The 25,742-nt window shown below is 35.1% G+C and overlaps 1 protein-coding gene across 3 annotated transcripts in view; it reads left to right on the forward strand.

Moving 5' to 3' along the window:
* CPNE8 (copine 8) overlaps positions 1 to 25,742 on the forward strand; it is a 316,677-nt gene that overhangs the window by 23,082 nt on the left and 267,853 nt on the right. For all 3 annotated transcript variants that reach the window (XM_072798389.1, XM_072798390.1, XM_072798388.1), the window contains exons 2-3: positions 10,108 to 10,148; positions 11,400 to 11,446. In XM_072798389.1, coding sequence (XP_072654490.1) covers positions 10,108 to 10,148; positions 11,400 to 11,446 — 88 coding nt within the window. The remainder of the gene's footprint in view (positions 1 to 10,107; positions 10,149 to 11,399; positions 11,447 to 25,742) is intronic.

Consider the following 25,742-nt stretch of genomic DNA (forward strand, 5'->3'; position numbering starts at 1 on the left):
TAAATCCCCAACAGTGCAATTGCTGGGTCGTAGGGCAGGTCTATTTTTAACTCTTTGAGGAACCTCCACACAGATTTCCAGAGTGGCTGTACCAGTTCACATTCCCACCAACAGTGTAAGAGGGTTCCCTTTTCTCCGCATCCTCTCCAACATTTGTTGTTTCCTGCCTTGTTAATTTGCCCCATTCTCACTGGTGTGAGGTGGTATCTCATTGTGGTTTTGATTTGTATTTCCCTGATGGCAAGTGATGCAGAGCATTTTCTCATGTGCATGTTGGCCATGTCTATGTCTTCCTCTGTGAGATTTCTCTTCATGTCTTTTGCCCATTTCCTGATTGGGTTGTTTGTTTCTTTGGTGTTGAGTTTAATAAGTTCTTGATAGATCTTGGAAACTAGCCCTTTAGCTGATACGTCATTTGCAAATATCTTCTCCCATTCTGTAGGTTGTCTTTTAGTTTTGTTGACTGTATCCTTTGCTGTGCAAAAGCTTCTTATCTTGATGAAGCTCCAATAGTTCATTTTTGCTTTTGTTTCTTTTGCCTTCGTGGATGTATCTTGCTCTGTGGCCGAGTTCAAAAAGGGTGTTGCCTGTGTTCTTCTCTAGGATTTTGATGGAATCTTGTCTCGCATTTAGATCTTTCATCCATTTTGAGTTTATCTTTGTGTATGGTGAAAGAGAGTGGTCTAGTTTCATTCTTCTGCATGTGGATGTCCAATTTTCCCAGCACCATTTATTGAAGAGACTGTCTTTCTTCCAATGGATAGTCTTTCCTCCTTTATCGAATATTAGTTGACCATAAAGTTCAGGGTCCACTTCTGGGTTCTCTATTCTGTTCCATTGATGTATGTGTCTGTTTTTGTGCCAGTACCACACTGTCTTGATGACCACAGCTTTGTAGAACAACCTGAAATCTGGCATTGTGATGCCCCCAGATATGGTTTTCTTTTTTAAAATTCCCCTGGCTATTCGGGGTCTTTTCTGATTCCACACAAATCTTAAAATAATTTGTTCTAACTCTCTGAAAAGGCCATGGTATTTTGATAGGGATTGCATTAAACGTGTAAATTGCCCTGGGTAACATTGACATTTTCACAATATTAATTCTGCCAATCCATGAGCATGGAATATTTTTCCATCTCTTTGTGTCTTCCTCAATTTCTTTCATAAGTGTTCTATAGTTTTGAGGGTATAGATCCTTTACATCTTTGGTTAGGTTTATTCCTAGGTATCTTATGCTTTTGGGTGCAATTGTAAATGGGATTGACTCCTTAATTTCTCTTTCTTCAGTCTCATTGTTAGTGTATAGAAATGCCACTGACTTCTGGGCATTGATTTTGTATCCTGCCACGCTACCGAATTGCTGTATGAGTTCTAGCAATCTTGGGGTGGAGGCTTTTGGGTTTTCTATGTAGAGTATCATGTCATCGGTGAAGAGGGAGAGTTTGACTTCTTCTTTGCCAATCTGAATGCCTTATATTTCTTTTTGTTGCCTGATTGCTGAGGCTAGGATTTCCAGTACTATGTTGAATAGCAGTGGTGAGAGTGGACATCCCTGTCTTGTTCCTGATCTTAGGGGAAAGGCTCCCACTGCTTCCCCATTGAGAATGATATTTGCTGTGGGCTTTTCGTAAATGGCTTTTAAGATGTTGAGGAATGTTCCCTCTATCCCTACACTCTGAAGAGTTTTGATCAGGAATGGATGCTGTATTTTGTCAAATGCTTTCTCTGCATCTAATGAGAGGATCATATGGTTCTTGGTTTTCCTCTTGCTGATATGATGAATCACATTGATTGTTTTATGGGTGTTGAACCAGCCTTGTGTCCCGGGGATAAATCCTACTTGGTCATGGTGAATAATTTTCTTAATGTACTGTTGGATCCTATTGGCCAGTATCTTGTTGAGAATTTTTGCATCCATGTTCATCAGGGATATTGGTCTATAATTCTCCTTTTTGGTGGGGTGTCTGGTTTTGGAATTAAGGTGATGCTGGCCTCATAGAACGAATTTGGAAGTACTCCATCTCTTTCTATCTTTCCAAACAGCTTTAGGAGAATAGGTATGGTTTCTTCTTTAAACGCTTGATAGAATTCCCCTGGGAAGCCATCTGGCCCTGGACTCTTGTGTCTTGGGAGGTTTTTGATGACTGCTTCAATTTCCTCCCTGGTTATTGGCCTGTTAAAGTTTTCTATTTCTTCCTGTCCAGTTTTGGTAGTTTGTGGCTTTCCAGGAATGCGTCCATTTCTTCTAGATTGCTTAATTTATTGGCGTATAGCTGTTTATAATATGTTTTTAATGTGACGGAGAATCTGTTCCTTGCCTTTTCCAACCTCTGGTGGCTGCTGGCATGCCTTGGTTTGTTGGCTACATCACTTCGGTCTTCAAGGCTAGAGTTTTCTAATAGCTCTCTGCTTTGTTCACATCATTGTCTCCTGTCTGTGTCAGATCTCCACTGGCTCCTATAAGGATATATGTGATTGTATTTAGGGCTCACTCACATAATCCAGGATAATCCTCTCATCTCAGGATCCATAATTTAATCATGTCTGCACAGAATTTAGGTATGTATGTATATATGTATGTGTTTATTTGAGAGAGCAAGAGCAGGAGAATTGAGAGCAAGAGTGGGAGTGAGAGAGAGAGCATGAGCAGAGGGAGGAGTAGAGGAAGAAGGAAAATCCCCCCTGAGCTTGGATCCTGATGCAGAACTTGATCCCAGGACCCTGGGATCATGACCTGAGCCAAAGGCAGACGCTTAACTGACTGAGCCACCCAGGTGTCCCTGCACAGAACATTTTTTCCCTCAAATAAGGTCACATTTAGGTTCTAGGGATGAGGGCCTGCCTGATATGTTTGGGAGGAGGCATTATTTTGCCTTCCATAATTGCGCTATGAAATGGAGCTGCAAGATTGGGGAAAATATGGGATTAGCTTTGTGCATGAGATTTTTTTTTTTTTTTTAAAGATTTTATTTATTTATTCATGATAGTCACACACACACAGAGAGAGAGAGGCAGAGACACAAGCAGAGGGAGAAGCAGGCTCCATGCAGGGAGCCCGATGTGGGATTCGATCCCGGGTCTCCAGGATCGCGCCCTGGGCCAAAGGCAGGCGCCAAACCTCTGCGCCGCCCAGGGATCCCGAGATTTTGGTTTTTAAGAAGCCCCATATCCTGTTCTCGGTGTCTTTTTATCCTGCCATTTTTTGTTAAATGTTACATACCTCTTCTCCACTTGAAAGAAGAGATTAGGTTTTGTACCTTTTTCTGAAAGCTTGTATTACCCCGAGTTAACCTTACATTACTTCAAACAAGTGGGTTCTTCTATTTACCTTAGTTTAGGCAAACCAGAGCTCTGCCATGTCACATTCTGAAAAAAGTCTGGGTTTTCTTTTAAGTAATTTCCAAAAATATCAATCCTACTGTATGCCTTAAGAGAAACATAAAAGTTTTCACCATTAATTACCTGCCTCTATAATTTCTTTTTAAAATCTAAACTGAGTTCAACTCATGCAAGGTTGAAAATATATTTACTGACTCTTTCAGCTCAGCAGTACTAATATATAAATACTTTAAGCGACCAATTTTGCCAAAACTGAAAAGCAACTTAAAGTTTATTTTATTTCCAGTTTTTGTGGGGTAACGTGTATCACATATGACAGAGTTCTTGGTTGCTCAGCTTACGAGAGACAGCTGCTGAGCTGAATTTTTAGTTGATTTGCACAACTTCAAACCTGAAAGTCTATTCTTATTTTCTTGAAAGCCAGATAATCTTGTTAAGTACTTTCAATGACCCTATCCTTCAGAATTACTTGGTATCGTAGATTCTCGCTGACTTCGACTTTTTGGTAAGCTTCAGTTTCAAACTACTTCATTTTTTCATTTCTAAAAGCTTTACTTCTTGCCTGTGCATAATTTGTTTCCCCTTTGCCATAGCAATTGTAGTTTCAGGAAAAATGTTTTTTGCCTTAAATTTCTGTGCTAAACTTCCACTAATGATACTTGTTCAATGGATAATAATAATAAAAAGAATTGAATAAATGAGTCAAAGATGATTAAATACTATATTCAAGTCACTTCAAAGATGGGATAAATTTCCTTTCATTTGCTCAAAAAGGTTTTGATTTCCTTGTCTTTGTATAAAAAAAGTCCTCTGAAAACCATTTTGGGTGTATGTGCATTAAAATACATAAATGTATATATATGTGTTTTGTGCATTAAAATACATATATATGTGTATATTTATATATACGTGTGTATAGATATACATATATTTATATGTATATAGAGATACATGTATATAGATAGAGAATCATATTTCTATGTATATAGATATATATACGTCTATACAGACCCCCAAGAACTTCCTCATTTTAGTCTTTAAGACAATATAATGCCCAAGGGGAGGGCCCTGGGCATGGCCTAGTGACATGGAACATGTTTATGATGCCAGTAAAGCAGCCGCTCTCATGTTTTTTCAGTTAATGGATTACTGATTAGGGCAAAGGCCCTAAATGCCACCTCTTCTTCTATTCTTTCCATGATAAGATACTCCACCATATGTACAGTGAAAAAAAGCTGATGCTTTTGACTAGATACTAAAACCATTCATTCATTCAGTGGGTGCTGGTTGAGCCTTTACTTGTATGCTTGGTTCTGTGGCTGCCTAAGCAGTAGTTCATAAAGACCTCCCAGGCATTCAGTGATGCCGAGACTACACTGAAAAACAGGTCAATAAAGGGCTCTGAATAATTTCTTAAATTTTCATGAAACCCAGAATCATTCTGTTTATAGATACAGAACAACTTTTAAGGGGGGAGACTGTATGATGCAGAGATGGAGTTCACTGCCCACCTGTGGAAAATTTATACTGGGCTCTGTAAAGTGATTAAGCATAATTAGGCTCTATAGGCTATATTTTTGCTCCTATGGAAAATTAAATAGAACAGTATCTTATTTGGCTCTATTTATAAGTTTCTGTTTTGTTCTTATTTAAAAATTAAACAATTCTGATCAGGTCCAGCAGTAGAGCCCCTTTACACGTTTAAGCTTTGTTGACCACAAGTAGCAGTATGTTTTAGAACTCACTTCATATCTTCAATTTGAAGACCTATTTCCTAAAACAATGACAGTGTTTGCTTTGTTAAATTAGCACTTTAAAAGGTCACACGTAATAAATTTTTTTTCTGTGAAACTATTAACTTTAAAATTCATAATACTTATCAAGTAGATTTTCTTTTCCAAATTACATCTGTGTTAGGATAATGATATTTGTTTGCCTTTGAAAGAATTTTTTAAAAATTCAACATTTACCACACTGTCAAAGAAGGGTATTTATTGGTTATTTCATTTACTGAATGGGAAAGAGAGAAGCAAGCCTAGAACCTTTGGGTTAACTCAGATCACTTTTACCTTAATAGTTTGTTATTGTATGCTCACTATAGACATGAAGAATTAGAAATTTTAATATTCTATTCATAAATCTTCATTATATATAAATATGGCAGAGAAGGATATTTGAATTTTTTAAAAATAAAATACTTATTTCAAGATATTTGTTTAGTTTTCAATTATAGAGACATACCTATAAATTGTTTTTTTCTTTAGTATATTTTCAAAAATAGTTGAGATAAGAGCTAAGCATTGTACTTGATTTTTTTTTTAAACATTGTATCTTAATCAAATTGACTTTGTTTTTAGGTTACTGTTCTTTCTCTCCATAATAAACTGATATTTTATATATAGTCCAATATTGCTATTTAGTAAGTTAGTTTATTTTTTTGAGGAGAAGGAGAGAGAGAGAGAGAGAAACTCTTAAGCAGGTTCCATGCCCAGCACAGAGCCCAATGTGGGTCTCAGTCTCACAACCCTGAAATCATGACCTGAGCCTAAATCAAGTTAGAAGCTTAACTAGCTGAGCCACCCAGGCACCTCTGCTACTTAGTTATTTCTGTGAGTTTGTCTACCCAGTACAGTTCAGACTTTTTCAAATAAGAGAACATGTCTTTAATATTTATTCTATCTTTGGTACTGTTTAATTAGGTCTTGGGCTAGAGTATTTGCTTGAAAAATACTTTAAAAAAATTGCACTGAAGTTTAAAGGGAATTGCTGTTTTCCAGTTAGAGAAAGACACAAGTCTTTAGCTTAGAGGTCATTTTTTAAAAGATTTTATTTATTCATGAGAGGCACACAGAGAGAGGCAGAAACATAGGCAGAGGGAGAAGCGGGCTCCCTGTAGGGAGCCTAATGTAGGACTTGATCCCAGGACCCTGGGATGACCATCAGAGCTAAAGGCAGATGCTCAACCACTGAGCCACCGAAGTGCCCCAATAAGAGGTGATTTTAAGGGTTTAACCAGCTGTTTAATACGAGTCTTAGAATGACATTTGAGAATAAAAACTATGATGGCCAAGAAAATGGTAATATTCATGACGGCCATTCAGTACAGTTCTGTGCTAATGATGGTATGAGAACTATCTTAAAATCATTTATTTCCAATCACTTGGAAATAAAATGAGAGCAGGCAGGGTTATAGGCTGAGCTAACTATTGTCATCAAGGGAGGTTAGCTTGATGCATCAGTTTCTGTTATGAGGATTAAATAGTTAAGGGGGGAGTCAGGGAAGCCTTTTTCCTAGATGGTCCTGGAAAGGTGTTACTAAATTCTCGCTTATCTACATTCCTATTTCAGGTTTCTTGTAAAACACACCTTTTCCATTAACCTGGTATCTTCATGTGGATTAGGGTTTAATTGATTGGGCCTTAGCTTTAGTGATGCTATTTCAATTGTATTCTTTTAAATCCAGGAATTTTTTTTTTAAAGATTTTTTAATTTATTCATGAGAGACAGAGAGAGAGAGAGAGAGAGAGAGAGAGAGAGAGAGAGAGAGAGGCAGACACAGGCAGAGAGAGAAGCAGGCTCCATGCAGGGAGCCCGATGTGGGACTTGATTCTGGGTCTCCAGGATTACGCCCTGGGCCAAAGTTGGAGCTAAACCACTGAGCCATCCAGGCTGCCCTAAAAACAGGAATTTTAACTGAAATTTGAGGATGAGTGATTACTAGAACAACTCAGGCAATTCACAGATTATAATTTTGATTAGGTTTTTTCTTCCTGCAAATTTTCTTACTCATATACAGTATTTTTCCATAATTTCTTTTCAGGACTGTACTCTCTTCCTTGTTTTGGCTGCAGATTTACAGAATAGAAAGATGCATTCAGGATTTCTAACCTACTGTTGAAGTACAACATCACATTATAAAATTGTAGGCATCCTGGCTCAGGCAAATGACAACCCCCTGGAAGGAAGAGTAACTTTCCCACATAAAAGCTAATGAGTGGTGTATGTGTGTGTGTGTGTGTGTGTGTGTGTGTGTGTGTGTTTACAGTGGCTCATGTAGGAAACAAAGATATTTTTCTGTGAATATTTACAATTATGTTTGGTCTTCTATTTGTTCTGTAGTCAGGATTGCTCTTAGTATTGGTCTTTGGATTTTATTTTATACTCTAGTGACTTAACCAATAGGTATAATGGGGTGGGAGGAGGCTTTCCATATTTCCAACACTTACAGGAAAATAAGTTTTTTTTTCTGGACTTTTCCAGACAGTGTGGCATTTTGTGAAGAACGGAGAAGTTAGGTTCATAAGGGCTGACTCTACTGGATGAATCTGTACTGGGATGAGCGTGTTCTTACTCATTTATTCAGTCTCTGATTCTCAGCTTCGTTTCTTGTTTATAAAATAGCCTTCACAGTAAGACCTGTCTTATTTTACTTAATGTGAATGTGCTGTATTCCTACTAGAATGTTGAAAAAGTAAAAATCTTCATTTCTATCATCAACCCAAACTTATGATGCATTTTGATAATCACTGGTCTTTGATAGTATATATACTATTAAAGGATGTTTGCCTTCCCAAACTTCGATGTTTGAATTTTATTGATGAAATTTGTTGTCAAGCGGCAATGAGGAAGTTTAATTACAAATTTCACGGGCTAATTTATAAAGAGATTATGGAGTTTTATTTCCTGTCATATATAGGATCTAAGGTTTTTTTTTGTTTGTTTATTTTTCACCTTACCATGTATATTATGGGTCATAATGGTTAGAAGAAACAATGTGACCTGTAGAGTCTATATGGTTAAAAATATTTATCTTTATTGTTGATAGAAATCCATTATTCCTTATTTGAGGTTAAAAATTATAGGTCTTTTAAAAAAGATGTATAGGCACTGCAATCACATTGTTTTTCTTTTAAATATGTGTATAACAAAATAGTTTTTGAGTCCAAATACATTGCAGTATTTTGCACTGTTATCTCCTAGATTATCATGAACTCTGAGAGAAAGAGCTGAATTACATTTTGTAAGGACACTAATGAGCAAGAGGCTGGGGATATGGGAGGGGTGAAGAAGTTCCACTTAAATGTATAACCACCCTTGTAAATATATATTGGATCAACTTTCCAAATGGAAATGCCTTAATTTACTGCTTGCTAACCATTGCTGGAGTCATAGTGTCTGCTTAGGGTACAGAAGGATTATTTTAATTTGATTTCTGACTAGTGGTCTTTGAAGCTGACTTAATTCCAAATATAAATATGTCTGATATTTTCTCTTCTTTTTAGGAATATTTCAAGACAGAATGTCATTTAAAACTTTTTTTTGGTCTGTGCTGCATTGTTCTGTTGACTATTTTTATTTTCTTACTGTATAGTGATTCCAGGGAAGCAGTAACTTTTGAGAACTTGAAGTAAGAAAGGATATCACATTGATATTAAAAAAAGCCTTTCAGGGATGCCTGAGTGGCTCAGTGGTTGAGCACCTGCCTTGGGCTCAGGTCATGATCCTGGGGTCCTGGTATCGAGTCCCCCATTGGGCTCCCTGCAGGGAGTTTATCCCTCTGCCTATGTCTCTACCTCCTTCCTCTGTCTCTCATGAATAAATAAATAAAATCTTTAAAAAGAAAAAAAGGCCTTTCAAATACCATGGGCAGCCAGATAAGTTCACATGAGCAATAGTCCTGGGTGGAGGAATAAGACAGTTTAAACATGAGATTTTTAGTATAAGTATTAAGCATAAAAATGTAATTTGTTCTTACAAGTTATTACTAATTAATAAAGGATGAATAAGGAGGACAAATTTAACTTTCGGAACATTCAAGTCATCATTCTAGGTTGCCAAATTTTTTCATACGAGGGTATAGCCTCAAATTATCACTTTTTAGAAAAAAAATCTGTCTTGGATGGAAATTTTTCCAATTGTCTTATTAATCAGGGCATACTGAATTAATTTTTTTGATTACTCAGGGTTATTGTTATGAGCATAAAGTGTAGGACTGCATTAGCATTGAAGGTCAACAGGATACCCCAATACCAGAAGAATCCAGACTTTCACAGCTTCTGATTTTCCATTTTTATTCTGGTTTAGATATGGGACTATCTGTAAATGAGAATAAATAGATGCTAATAATGGCCTTGTCTACCTTTTAAATTTTTCTTCCGCTGAAAAAAATCTTAAATAAAGATGTGTAGGTTCATTTTAAATTCCCAAACCACAGTAGCAACATAAAACTCCTCCAAATTGATATCACAGAAATGTCAATAGATATTGGTGCTTCACTGTTGCCTTCTAATTGTGTGGACTAATGTGATCATGGGCTCTGAATCTCAAAGAATTTTGCATCAGCAACAACCCACAATTCAATTCAGGAAACATTTCTGACCATCTGTATACTGATTAATGAAGGAATAAAAGGAAACTTGAAACAGTTAAATCTCTCAGATTTTAATCTTAGAATGTGGAGAGTCTTGTCATCACCCAGCTGCAGTACAAGGCTGAGCAAACAGGCCTCCCTCACCCCGGCTTCCTAAACCTAAGTGATATGTACTTAGAATAAGTATAAGCAGATCTTTAGCAAATTTTTATTTAGTCATGTATATATAGTATGCATATATTACACATATAACACACAATCCAGACATATATCACAGATATAATATATACTGTACATATATATTAAATGTATAATATATACAAAGTTGTATATATATTTATGTATTTGTAGAAATATTTTGTTCTTTTATTCATCTAACATTTTCCTTTATTCAACAGGAATCTTCTTGACAGAGACACATTCTCTAAATCTGATCCAAGTAGGTATCTATTACTTGCTTTATGAAGCAGTCTACTTATTTTTCCTACTTGATTTTTGCAAAAATTGTATGAAACTTACAGTCTTTGCTTAAATACTTGTTTTAAAGCACAGGAAGCAAGATGGGATGGCCTCAAGCCCTGCATTCTCATCTACGTGGGCAGTAGTCTAGCTAAGGAGAGGGAATCGCTTAGCACTTTGAGAATAAGATGGAAATGCAAATGTAAGATAGTTCACTTTGAAATTAAAACTTCATGGCATGGCTATATGATAGAAATATTTGAAAGGTGATCACAATAGGCTATAATGTTAAGTGATTTAGCCCCAGTGTTAAACTTTTCCTTCTTTTTTGTAAATAAAAGAGTATATAAAGGCATGCATAACTAAGGAAATATATATCATCTTGGATGAACTGAATTTTTTTGATTCCTAATTATGTATATTAAAAATTGGAGATAACCTGTAAAATAAAAAAGACAGTTTAAATTAGAAAACAGCAACAGTAATGTGTAAATCAACAAGTGTTTCAAATCTTCTAATAGAAATTTATATCCTGCCGCTCTCCATCCCTACAAATATGTGGGCAGATGTGGTTTAATTAGAGGGGGAGGTTTTGGGAGATGTTAGCATTCTTGAGGTAGTCACTGGGGAAAAGGCATTACAATTTGTGAGTTTTTAAAATTCCTGGGGCTCACTTGACAAATGAGTGGGACTTTTTTAAATCCCTTAATCTTTACCCTAAAGACTTCATTTCTCTTTTTGTGAGTTCCTCTTGTGGTTGACAGGATTTCTTATGTGTTTACAGATATTGAGGGAGGGAGTTGCAAATATTAAATGTAGAGTATGATATACTCCATCCTCCTCCTTGTGATGGCTTTGTGCATTATGGATATCTTAGGAAGAGATTGACTTATGTCTAATTGCATATTGAAATATTTCAAACAGTTAAATTATAGTTAAAAAGTTTATATATATATCTGTAGCATAATGTAGATGAAGAAATTAGCAAATAATTATCATATGTTTTCGTGCCTAGGTCTATACATGTTAGGCTCTAAAGATCTGATGTAATTTTTTGTTTCTTTACAAATTTTTTAGTTATTTCATGTTTTACTAGTGATTTTCTTACAAGAGTAAGGCTAGGAATTAGGAAATCATTTTGATGTCGCTTTTAGACAGCTGAAAAATAAATTGTATCCATTCATATATTTATAAAAAGATATTCATATATTTACTTTTTGATCTTTTGTAGTTTGTGTCTTATATGTACAAGGAGTTGGAAATAAAGAATGGAGAGAGGTAAGCATTAAAAATTTTTAAAATATCATTGTGCTGGAAAATATGGTATAAGTTACAGTTTGGTCAGGATGGTACTTCCATGATTTTTAGTCTTCTTCAACACAAAGATTGCATTTTTTTTAGTTTATGAAAGTAATCTTTGTGTTTGTTTTTAATAATCCTCAATGTTTGTATGATTTATGACCTTCCTTTAGAATATTTTGGCCTTGAAACTTGTATTTTCCTCAGTCTAAAGTAAATTTGATGTGTTGCAATCCTTACAAAATTGAAGTCTAGACTTAGTCTCACTTTTAGAGGTCAACTGCTGATTTTTATGAAATATTGTGTTTTTTTAAGAGATTTTATTTATTATTCATGAGAGACACACAGAGAGAGGCAGAGACACAGGTAGAGGGAGAAGCAGGCTTCATGCAGGGAGCCTGATGTGGGACTTGATCCCGGGACTCTGGGATCACACTCTGAGCTGAAGGTAGAAGCTCAACCACTGAGCCACCCAGGCATCCCAAAATATTGCTTTAAAGGGTTTTAAGTGTGGTACTTGATATCAACTATCACCTGAATTTTGCCAGTTAGTAACTTATTATTTGAAAATAAAGTAGAAACGTAGTTTCCTAATACAAGCATATTTTGTTTAATGAAATAAAAGAAATAAAAGCAAGGAGGCAGAACCGTTATTTCAGTTAATTTATATTCTAGAATATCTCCATGTTCTTCAAATGGAAGGATGATTACCAAAGGGGAGGGAGACATATTAAAATAGGAGGTATTTCTATCTGCTTGTAGTTGCTGGTTATCCCAGGAAGTTAGTACATTGTTTTAATGAGGTTACAGTTTCTGGTGAGATTTCCCCAGTGAGATTTGTGCTATTTGTTGCCATAGATTGCTTTGCAGCCAGCCATCTTACCAGTGTGTCTCAACTGTGAGATAGAGGTAAGAATAGGTCATTGTAATTTATTCTCAAAACCGGCAGAGTAAACCAATTCAAAAATTGTCCCTACTGATAATGGGTCAGTGGGATACTGAGTACCAGTTTCCCATATTTAATTGCTTCTAGACATTTCCATATGGTTATTTGAGCTTTATGTCAAATTCGACATATCCGAATGTAAACTCAGCTCTACCCTATGGCTGTTGCTTCTTTGTTCCACGTATAGCTAATAATATCACCAGTCAAAATACCAAACTGCGACTTTTGCAGTCATCCTTGACTTTTTTCCCTTACCTTCCTTATTGATCAGTTTTCCAGGGGTGTGAATTATCTTTGGTTAAAAAAAAAAAGTCTCAAATGAGCCACCTCTTTCACCCAGACCTATGTTATCTTTTGTCCTCTCTGTTAGAACATTCTCTTGAGTCCATACTCCTCTCTCTTGTTTCTCTAATTATTCCTTTGATTATTTTTCAAAACGATATGGTGTCTCTTGTCATTTGCTCTAAAATTCCCTTTCTGTAAGCCCTGGGGCAATCCAGTGCAACTCCTGACTGACCATAGGGGTCAGGCTAGCTGGGAATGGACACTTGCTAGAAGTGTTTAGAAAATAACATTACTTGAGGGACCAATACAGGAACTGAGATAAATATTCATAAGGTACTGGACCAGGCCTCTGGACCAACACAGATCCCTAGTGATGAGGTTTTCCTATCACCTACACAAGATCTTTGATGATCATAATGACTAACTACTATTCTCAGCCTTTTAGGCATATTGACTAATTTCTTGTTTGCACAATAACCTTAAGAGAAGATGCTATTGCAATCCTTTTTTTACCTGAGGAAACTGAAGCACAGAAAGCTTAAGTGACAGGATGAAAGTTACCCAGTTATCACTTGGGGATTTTAACCCCAACCATCTGGCTCCAGAGCTATTGCTGTTAGATCACCTTGCTTTGCAGAATTCTGATCTGATCCCAACATTCACATTCTGGTTTTATTAATGGAAGGAAATTCTGTAAATTGATTTTTGGGCTTTATTCTTACTTATTTAAGCTTGCCTCTGAGTGATATAGGAAAGAAGGCCTATTGTTAGGGAAAACAGCATAATAATAAAACAGAAAACAATATTCTGCTTGTTTATTTTTTTTTCTCCTTGAAGGAGTAAAAAGAGCTAGTAAGGGAGAATAATACTCAAAGAGGGTATAAAAACAAAGTAGAAATTGAGAAAGTGATGAGAAATAGGACCCAGAGTTATAGTGTGGATAGGAACAGATGGATGAAGATGAAGAGAAACCAGTTAAGAGGCAATTTCAATAGACAGCATTTCAAAAGAATTAAAAGTGTTAAAAACTGGAGCATAGTCTGGAAGAATAGAAAGAAAGTGCCAGATGTAAGAGACAAGCATTTAGGAGCTAAATCCATTGTATTTAGCAGCTAATTGTGCTTGCTGGATGAAGGATAGATAGGTGTGAAAAAAATTAAACACATTATATATATTGTTAAATCACCACAAAACCATTTGAGAAAGACAGTTTCTTTAGTTTTCTTTAAAGGCTTTATTTATTTATTCATGATAGACACACAGAGAGAGGCAGAGACATGGGCAGAGGGAGAAGTAGCCTGCAGGAGCCTGATGCAGGACTCCATCCAGGGACCCCAGGACCACACCCTGAGCCAAAGGCTGATGCTCATCCACTGAGCCACCCAGGTTCCTGACAATTTCCTTATTTTTAAAAAACTTATTTTTATTTAGATTCAGTTTGCCAACACAGAGTGTAACAACCAGTGCTCATCCTATCAAGCCGACAGTTTCCTTATTTTGAGACAAGTGATGTAGTAGTTAAGGGAATGCACTCGACCTCTCAGTGTCTGTTTCCTCATCTGCGGTGTGAGCAATGATATGATTTTAGCTCATATAGTGGTTGTAAAGATCCAGTATGAACCCTCTGATAACAGTGTCTGGCACACAGGAAACATAATATGATTAAGGTCAGAGTGGGACTCTAAGACATCAAAAAACTTGTACAAGGATAACAAAATTAGTCAGGTAAGTAAATTCCTGCATTATAAAATTCTGTAAAATTCATTGCACAAGCCCAGCAGTTGATGGGAAAATGACCTATGGGATTTACTTGGCCTCAAACCTAATATGAAGCAGTGGTGTTACACAGCTGCTAAAAAGCTAATGCAATCTGAGGATGCATTGATGGATGTGCAGTGCTTACATCAAAGGAGATAATGCTATTATGTTGAACTACATGAAATTGTCATTTTTGTAGGTCAAAAATGGTTGAGTGTTGGCAGTTTCATGTGATTCAATCAAATGCTATTGTATTTTGCTCTGGTGTGAGCAGATCTGCAGTGTGACTTGTTTAGTTCTTGAAGACCATCAAAACGCCAACCATGTATTTTAGGAGGGCTAGCATCTTGAAGGGAGGGATAGAAGCTATCCCACATGAATAAAGGAATGTTGAATCTAAAAAAATGCAAAGACTCTGACTAGTCATAATAAATGTCTTCAAACTCTTAACGGTATTTTCAGTTAGAAACGGGAGTACACTCACTTGATATTGAAACAAAAAAGGAGGAAACAAAAAATGTGGCTGAGAGGATGAAGAGATAAAGAGATGTTGTTTTATCCACTGTGAGGAAGACCTTTGTAACATTTAGCATATTCCATGGTGGAATGGGTTTCCTGGAACTGTGTGCTGTTCCAGGATGTCCTGTTTCTGAAAGTATCCAAACAGGAGCCAGACTAATTAATCAGGAGTGAAATTGGACTCAATAACTCCTAATTTCCTTACAACCTGCTTTTTTATGAGTCTATAGAGTTCAAAAGAGTTTTCTAGTTGTTTTATCAGCTCTTCCAACTATTTTTCAAGTATTGAACATTATTTTACAAGATAACAGCAAAAAAACCACTCTGGTAACTACGCTCAGGATATTTGGAATCAGACAAGTAAAACAGTATTATTAATGCTTTATTAATAGCTTTAAATATATCCACCCATTTATCAATTTGACATTTTTTGGGGTGCCTGTTATGTAGCTGTAGTGGTGGAAAATGTTTTAAAGCAGACAGTATTCTTCCTCAAGGAGCATCTAATATATTTGGAGAATGTCACCAGCAACTCCTGTGTGTCTACACTACCACTGCACTGATTTAGGTTTCAACACTATGTCAGTAATAGAGTGGTTGGTTGTCTTTGTGTTTGAATTTAGTTGTATTCTGGACAAGTATGTGGTAACTAGCTATATGATTTTATGTTCTGGGATAAATTACCTTTAGATAGTAAGAAGTAATAAAAAAAAAGAAAAAAGAGCTGAAACTGTGTTGAAACAAAGGCTCCAAATGAAGAGGTAGAAAAAAATATTTAAAATTGATCTGTTGAAATCTGCAATTTTAAAATTATATCTGACACTGTTAGAATTACCTGCATGTCTTCTATAAATTCTAATGATTGTGAATTATCAAAAGCTCTTGAAGTAATTGATCTTTTAAAACTAAAATTATATTTCAGTGCCTAACAATTTTGGTGCTAAAAATGATGCTTAAGTGCCACAAATCATGAAAATATGAAAACCTCTTAGTGGCAAGTGGAAATGGGAAAGTATTATCCCTGAGGATGCGCACTTCACTTTGAGAGGTTCTGAAAATGTTGCAATTAACTTATTTGAGTTAAATTTTAGTTGTCCATAGGCACTCTATTTTGTGAATTACTCTTAAACATTGAGAATTATAGAGTTGGTTTTAGATTCTCTAAGTTAGTATGTGATGACAAAAAGGAAAGTGAAGTTTATATAATTCACAGCGATCATGGTTTGACGGTAAATCTACTGCCACCTGTTGATTACTATAGTTTGACATTGTCTCTGCTTCTGAGCCATTCCTCTCCATACTGAATCATATATGTATAATATATAAACACACAAACATATTCAGAAAGGATGAGAATATTGTTCACAGTCCAGCTTAAATGGTACCTTACCTCTCAGACTTTTCTGTTTCGCGACTAGAACTTCCACCTTGCACCATTAAAATCCTATAATTTCTATATCTTTCTCATAGTCCTTGTCACTTTCTACTTTATATCATTCAACACACATCAAGGTCTTTTTTGTGAACTTATTCCCTTAACTTAGTGCTCCGTTAAGGTCAACCTCCTGCACTATAGCATTTAAGATAGGGCTTTGTTCTTAGAAGGTGCCAGTTAATATTTGTTGGAAGGATAAATTTGAGGAGACCCTCAAATTTAGGCACACACTTAACTCTCATGGTTTCAAAATTAGGAGTTGGAAGAAGGTCATTTGGTATGAAGGTCACGTTTTTCAAATGAGAACATTTGTGTGGTATACTAACTAGTTATGAGAGCCCAGGATTTGTTCTGCAGCTCCTTATCATGACTTTTAACTACATATTTTGGAACTTGAATTAAACAGCATCCATGTAAAATATATACAGTCCTTGAAGCTTAAGGGGCACTGATTTCATTCTCTCCTTTTTTGTCTTATAGGAATACTAGAGTGAACCATCTAAGGTTATTGATACAGGACAGAAAACTCCCCACAATCTTTAGGCAGGCACTGTTGCTCAGCCTCGGAGGAGGGTCCTATATGACACTGCCTTCCCATATAGGATTCATGATGCAGAGCAAATGAACATGTCTGTTTTGTTTAGTTTGCTTTTCTCTTTTTTAAAAGAAATATCCTAATGACTGAATACTGTGAAACATTCAATCTGCAGAGATTATATTCTTCTCATAGACATTTAAAGGATTCTCACAATATATATCTTGACTTCACTGCAATTCAGTGAGGCGATTGTAACAGAAGACATTTGAAGTTCTCTTACAGGAACACTTGTGTGGCCTGTGGTTGAAAGAATTTTGTAATACCAAAATCTTCTCTGATACATGTAGTCAGTCTTAAGGCATTACTATTTTAGCAAAAATATTTTGTGTGCCCCTCAGGAAAATACTCTATACATTTGCGTTCCCAAAGTCAGACATACTAGTTTTGGAAAGAGATCTTTGAGCCTTGAAGTCTCTTTGTTTAGAAAAGGACATGAAGTAGTTTTACAAATATTCCTGGCTACAGATGATTAGAAGCTGTGGCTTAATTTAAGTTGTCCTTTCTTTATATGACTCAGTTAAAGTCTTTTAACTCTATGAATATACTGTGACTAATTGAATGAGAATCATACTTCCAATAGAATTTTGCTGGTTATTACTTGAAAAACAAATCCAGAATAATTTTGGTCTCTTGAATTATTTTTTTCAGGAAAGAGATTATTGAGATATAATTGATGTGTAACATTATATAAGTTTAGAATGTACAATGTAGTAATTAGATATATGTATATATTGCAAAATGATTACTAAAATGAGTTAACCCATCTATCATCTATCTATCATCTATCATCTATATATTTGTGTGTGTGTGTTGTGATGAGAACTTTAAAAATCTATTCTCTTAGCAGCTTTCAGATATTTAATATAGTATTATTAACTACAGTCACTATGTTGTACATCACATTTTCAAAACTTATTCATTTTATGACTGGAACTCTGTACCCCTTAGACCACTTTTGTCCATTCCTGCTTCCCCTGGCCACTGCAAATCTCACCTGTTTCTATGAGTTTAGTTTTTTTAGATTCCACATGTAACTGAGATCACATAGTATTTATCTTTTTCTGACTGACTTATTTCACTTAGGATAATGCCCTTAAATTTCATCTATGTTGTTTTGCAAATGGCAGAATTAATTCCCTTTTTATTATGGCTGAATTTCTGTTCTGTTTTTAATATACCTTTTTATTGAAATTAAAACACACCCAAATAAGGGGGAAAAGAATACAACACAATAATTTATTAAATGTGAATACATAATGTAACCACCACCTAGATCAATAAATAGAACCTTCTAGTAATCCAGCAATTCTGATTGTGTCCTTCTCTTCTCCCAAATTAAACCACTATCTTGGCTTCTAACACTATAGAGTAATTTTTTCCATTCTTACGCCTTATATAAATAGAATGACATAGTATATATTTATTTGTGTCTAGTTTCTTTAACTCACAATTATGCTTTGATAGTCTTTCCATGCATGTGGTAATAAATACTTTGGTTTTATTTTTTGCCGTATGTTTTTCTATTTTATGAATATACCCCAATTTATTTATCCATTCTACTCTGGATAGACATTTGGGTCGTTCCCAGTTGTTGCATATTATGATTAACTGATTAGAACATTCTTGTGCTTCTCTCTTTTTTTTAAAAAGCTGTTTATTTATTTATTCATGAGAGACACACAGAGAGAAGCAGAGACATAGGCAGAGGGAAAAGTAGGCTCCCTGTGGGGAGCCTGATGTGGGACTCAATCAATCCCTGGAGGCTGGGATCATGCCCTGAGCCAAAGGCAGATGCTCAACCACGGAGCCACCCAGGCATCCCTATTTATATATTTCTTCTTCTTTTTTTTTTTTTTTAAGATTTTATTTATTTATTCATGAGAGACGCACACACAGAGAGGGAGAGAGAGAGAGAGAGAGAGAGTGAGTGAGTCAGAGACGCAGGCAGAGGGAGAAGAATGCTCCATGCAGGGAGCCTGACGTGGGACTCGATCCTGGGTCTCCAGGATCACACCCTGAGCTGAAGGCAGTGCTAAACCACTGAGCCACCCGGGCTGACCTATATTTATTATTCTTATTGTTTGTATATGTAGGAGTAAAATTTCTAAGCCATAGGTTATATATATTTTCATTTTTTAAAAATTTAGATATAATTGACATATAACATTATATTAGTTTAAGGTATAGCATAATAATTCTATTTTTATATATATTGTGAAATGATTACCACGATAAATCTCATTAACATCTGTCACCACATATAGCTACAATTTTTTCCCTTGTGATAGGAATTTTTAAGATTTACTCTTTTAGCAACTTTCAAATACACACATTATTTTGTTACTAACTGTAGTCACCATGCTGTGCATTATATCCCATGATCTATTTATTTTGTAACTGAAGTTGGTACCTTTTGACCTCCTTCACTCATATTTTTTTTTTATTTTTTTTTTATTTTTTATTTATTTACTTATGATAGTCACAGAGAGAGAGAGAGGCAGAGACACAGGCAGAGGGAGAAGCAGGCTCCATGCACCGGGAGCCCGACGTGGGATTCGATCCTGGGTCTCCAGGATCGCGCCCTGGGCCAAAGGCAGGCGCTAAACCGCTGCGCCACCCAGGGATCCCCACTCATATTTTTTCACACCCCACCCTTGCCTCTGGCAGCAACCACCAATGTGTTCTCTGTATCTATGAGTGTTTTTTAAAAATTTTAATTAATTAATTTTTTTTTTACATTTTTAAAATTTAAGTTCAGTTTGCCAACATACAGTGTAGCACCCAGTGCTCATCCCATCAAGTGCCCCCCTGAGTGCCCAGTACCCAGTTTACCCCATCCCCCATCCTTCTCCCCTTCTACAACTCTTTGTTTCCCAGAGTCAGAAGTCTCTCATGGTTTGTCTCCCTCTCTAATTTTTCTCACTCAGTTCTCTTCCCTTCCCTTGTAATCCCTTTCACTATTTCTTATATTCCACGTATGAGTGAAACCATATGATGATTGTCCTCCTCCAATTGACATCTTTCACTCAGCATAATACCTATGAGCTTTTAAAGTTTATTTAAAAAGTATTCTACATATAAGTGAGATCATAGAATATTTGTCGTTGGCTTATTTAACTTAACATAATGCCCTCATGGTATTCATGTTGCCACAAATGGCATGATTTCCTTATTTTTTATGGCTGAATAACATTCTAATACATATAAATTAGAATATTATATATATAGAGATATATACTATTATATGTAGAATAGTATAATGTTAGATATAGAATATATATATAGAGATGTCACTTCTTTATCCCTTCATTCATTGATGGACACTTATGTTGTTTTCATATCTTGGCTATTGTAAATAATGCTGCAATGAACATATCTTTTTGAGTTAGTATCTTTGTTTTCTTTGGGTAAATACCCAGAAATAAAATTGCTGCATCATATGGTAGTTCTGTTTTTAATTTCTTGAGGATCTTACATATTGTTTTCCATAGTGACTGCACTAGTTTACAGTCCTACCAAGATGCACAAGGGTTCCCCTCTTATCCACGTCCTCCCCAATACTAGCAATTTCTTAATTTTTTGATAAGACCATTCTGACAGGTGTAAAGTGATACTCGCTGTAGTTTTTATTTGCATCTCCCTGATGGGTTAGTGTTGTTGGGTGCCTTTTTTTGCACCTATTGGCCATCTGTGTGTCTTTGGAAAAAAATGTCTGTTTAGATAGATCCTCTGCCTATTTTTTAATTGGATTAATTTTTTTTCTTCTTTACTATTGAGTTAAATGAGTTCTTTATATGTTTTGGATCCTAGTCACTTATCAGGTATATGATTTGTAAACATTTTCTCCTATTCAGTAGGTTGTCCTTTCAATTTCTTGATGGCTTCCTTTGCTGTGCAGAAACTTTTAAGTTTGATGCATTCTCATTTGTTTATTTTCGATTTTTTGTTTGGTTGAAAAAATTATCACCAAGACCTGTGTCAGGTTGCTTACTGCCTCTGTTTTCTTCTAAGAATCTTATGGTTTCGGGTCTTACATTCAAGTCTTTAATCTATTTTGGATTAGTTTTTGCATATAGTATAAGAGTTTCATTCTCTTGCATTTGACGGTCCAGTTTTCCCATGGTTTATTGGAGAGACAATTCTTTCCGCATTGTTTATTCTTGGCTCCTTTGTTGTAAATTAATTGATACACATAGGTTGATTTCTGGGCTCTTTATTCTGATCTATTGGGTTTTGTATCTGTTTTTATGCCAGTACTATACTGTTTTGATTACTAACTTGGTAATATAGTTTGAAATCAGGGATTGTGATGCTTCCATTGGTGTGCATATTTTCATTTTCAGTACATACCGCCAAATCATTTTCCATCTGCCATTCTTATGGCGGAGCATTCTTGTTAATGCTTTCTATTGTTAAGTTTTTTTTTTAAATGTTTCCATTCTGGTTAGTGTGCAAAGGTATCTTGTTTGGATTTTAACTTCCTGCTATCTGACTGAGCATCGTTTAGTAGGCCTAGTGATCATTTGGCTATCTTTTATGATGGGCATGCTCAGCTGTTTTTCCAATTATTGATTTTTGGGAGTTATTTATATCTTTAGGATAGGAATTTTTGTTGCTAATAAGTCTGGCAAATGTCTCCTTTTGTAGCATTGTTTTTTACTCTCTGAGCTCTGTATTTTGGTGAACAGAAGTTCTTTTTTAAAAAATATATTTTATTTATTTATTCATGAAAGACACGCAGAGAGAGAGAGAGAGAGAGAGAGAGGCAGAGACATGGTTAGAGAGAGACGCAGGCTCCATGCAGGGAGCCTGATGTGAGACTCGATCTTGGGATTCCAGGATTACGCCCTGGGCCGAAGGCAGGCACTCAACCGCTGAGCCACCCAGGCATCCCAGAAGTTCTTAATTTAGGTCACCATAGTAGTGTATTCCTTTATGAGCTGTGCTTTTGTTTTGTTTTAGAATACTTTCTTATTTGAAGGCCATGAAGATGTTCCTCAATGTTATATTCTAGAAGTTTTATTGTTTTAACTTTCATATTTAGATTTATACTTCCTCTGAGATTAATTTTTGGATATGGCTTGAAGTAAAATTTACTTTGATTCCATGTGGTATCTAATTGACCCAGGAGCATTTATTAAAGAGATTTCCTTTTCCTACTGTGCAATCATATCACCATTATCATAAATGAAATGACTATATGTGAGGGCCGTTTTTGATTTCTATTATGGTATACTTTGTTTTAATAACTAAATCTGGTTGTTGGTGCTTTGTAGTTTTTTTTTTTTCCCCAAGATTTTCAATGCCAAGGGTTAGCATTTTTTTTTTCTTGTAAAGGACCAGATATAAATAAGAGATTCATAAATATTTTAGGCTAGATGGCCCTATGGTCTCTCTAGCCAATGTAGCATGAAAGCAGCCATGGACAATACATGAATGCTTGATTATGGCTATGCTTCAATGAATCTTAATTTATGAAACAGGCAGCAGGCCAGATTTGGCTCAGGGGCCGTAATTTTCTGAACCCTGCTCTAGGATATTCTTAGGTCTTTACCTTTCTACAGAAATTTTGGAATTTATTTCCTACTTCATACATACATATGCACATGAGCATGCACACACACAGAGACACACTGAGATCTGAGATTGTGTTGAAACTGTAGATCAAGTTCAGAGAATTGAAATATGTAAAATAGTATGCCTTATGATGTATGAAAATGGATATCCCTCTAATTATTTTTCTTTAGTTTCTTTTAATATGTTATAGTATTTTTATGTAGAACTCTTGCATATCTTTAGTTGGATTTCATTTTAGCAACTTAATATTTTTTATTTTAATGTAACAGTATTTTTCATTTTTTTATTGAGATATATAAAATATAATTTGTTTTTTGGGTAATAACTGAAGTGACATTGCTCAATTTACTAATGATAGTTTGTAGAGTCTTAAAATTTTCTGCATAAATTATGCTGATCTGCACATTAGAGTTTTATTTTTTCCTATCTAATCATGATATTTATTGCACTACAAGTACTTCTTGTACAGTGTTGAATAAAAGTGGTATTAGGAAGCATCCTTGTTTTATTCCTGAGCTTAAGGGTCAAGTTTTCATGTATGCATCTTTTGAGATGCTTGTATGATTTTTCTTTATTTTGTCAATGTGGTGAATTACATATTGGGTTTTCAGTTAAAATAAATATTATTTCTGGAATAAAACCCATTGATTCATAATGTTTTACCTTTTAAATATATTATGTGCTATGCTTTGCTAATATGTATTAGAATTTTGAATTTATGCTATGAGTGATACTGATCTATAAATTTCCTTTCTTGTCATAGACTTCAGATTTTGTTACTTAGGTTAGGTAGGCTTCATTAAATGTGCTTGAAAGTATTTTTCCACTTTTTCTGTTCTCTGAGAGAATATATGAAAAGTGAAAGTCATATCTTAATTAAAATGTTTAGAACATTTTGCTGTTAAAGCATTCTTAGCCTAGATATTTCTTTGTGGGATATTTTAACTTCAGATTCATTTCCTTTCTTACTTGTATGTTTACTCAAGATCTCCATTTCCTCTTCTGTCAGTTTTGTATGCTATGTTCTTCCACGAATTAATTAGTCTTGCCCAAATTCTCAAATTTATTGGCACTAAGTTTCTTATAATATACTGTTATGTTTAATTTCTGTATGATTTATAATGATGCTCTTTTTATTTTCTGATATTGATGATTTGCATTTTCTCTCTTTTCTCCCTCTTGATTAAGGTTAACAATCTTGATTAAGGTTAAGGTTTATCAGTTTTATTAGTCTTCTCAAAGAATCTACATTTGCTTTTATTGATTATTTTATTTAGTTTTTTTAAAGTTTATTGATTATTGCAATAATCTTTGTTACTTTTCCCCACATTTTGGGGATTTAATTTGTTGTTCTGTTTCTAAATTCTGTTTCTAAACATTTATTTTTAGTCATCTGTCTTTTCTATTATATGCATTTTAGGCTACAATTTTTTAGTTGTACTTTTGTTAACTTTTAGATTCAAACTTTTTTAAATTTTGAAACTATCTTATATTTATAGAAAGTTGCAAATATAAAAATGTTTTTCCTTTGGACTATTTGAGAATAAGTTGCCAACATGATGACCCATAGCCCTTGAATACTTTTTTGCACAAAGGATATTCTCCTACATAGCCATAATATAATACTGAGACATAGGGAATTAACATTGACATGTTACTACCATCAAATCATAAGATCAGTTTTCAGCATTTGTCCCAATAATATGTTTTAAAGCAGATGGATTCCATTCAGAATTACATGTTGCAGTAGTTGTCATTTTTTTGGGTTTCTTTTGATCTTGAATACTTCCCTCATCTTTCCTTACCTTTGTTGACCTTGACACTTTTGAAAATGAAATGTTCCCTACATTATAGAATTTCTCTTATTTTGATTTTGTGGAATATTTTCTCTCATGTGCAACTTTGGATGAAATATCACAGAGGTGATAACTGTGTGCTCTTCTTGTTGTATCATATCTGGTGTCACAGGAATTTGATATGTCCCAGTTTTGGTTAGGTTAATTTTGCTCACTTGATTAAAGTAATGTCTGCTAGCCTTCTCCACCAAAAAGTTACAGTCCTTTTTTGTAGTTAATATTTTTGGGGAAGACTCTGGGAATTATGTTAGGAAAGTAGTTGATGAGTGTGTGGGGAGATGGGTTTGAGAGTATATAAATATCTCCTTCCTCATTAGACTTTTAATTTATTAATTTATTTTATAAGCATAGACTCACTGTTTATTCTTTTTCAATGGATTTTTATATATTACTGTTTATTTGGGAGCTCAAATTTTCACAAATTTGACAAATTGGAGCACCTTCAAGTGGGCTTCTGTGTGTTTTAAAAAATGCCACTGTCAAAATACAAATCAAAACTAGTGAGATACCACTTCACACTGGTTAGAATGGCTAAAATGAACAACTCAGGAAACAACAGATGTTGGCGAGGATGTGAAGAAAGGGGGAAACTTCTTCCACTGTTGATAGGAATGCAAACTGATGCAGCTACTCTGGGAAACAGTATAGAAATTCCTCAAAAAGTTAGGAATAGAGCTACCCTACAACCCAGCAATTGCACTACAATGTATTTATCCAAAGGATACAAACATAGTGATTCAAAGGGGTACATGCACCTCAGTGTTTGCAGTGGCAATGTTCACAATACCCAAAATATGGATAGAGTCCAGATGTCCATTGACAGATGAATGGATAAGGAAAATGTGATATATCAAAAAAGAATGAAATCTTGCCATTTACAATGACATGAATGGAGCCAGAGTGTATTCTGCTGATTGAAATAAGTCAGTTAGAGAAAGACAAATACCATATGACTTCATGCATATGTTGAATTTAAGAAACAGAACAGATGAACATAGAGGAGAGAAGGAAAAATAAAATAAGATGAAAATTGAGAGGGAGGCAAACCATAAGAGATGATGAACTCTAAGAAAAACTGAGGGTTACTGGAGGGGAGGTTGTAGGGGAAAACAGATAACTGGGTGATGGACACTAAGGAGGGCACTTGACGTAATGCACACTGGATGTTATATGCAACTGATGAATCACTACATTATACCTCAGAAACTAATAAAAAAAAAGACAAAGTCTACTTAAATAAATAAATAAATAAATAAATAAACCCCTGTCATTCTTTCGGCAGTTCTTTACTTCCAGAAGCA

Source organism: Canis lupus, chromosome 25 (genome assembly GCF_048164855.1).
Source record: "Canis lupus baileyi chromosome 25, mCanLup2.hap1, whole genome shotgun sequence".
Taxonomy (NCBI): Eukaryota; Metazoa; Chordata; class Mammalia; order Carnivora; family Canidae; genus Canis; species Canis lupus.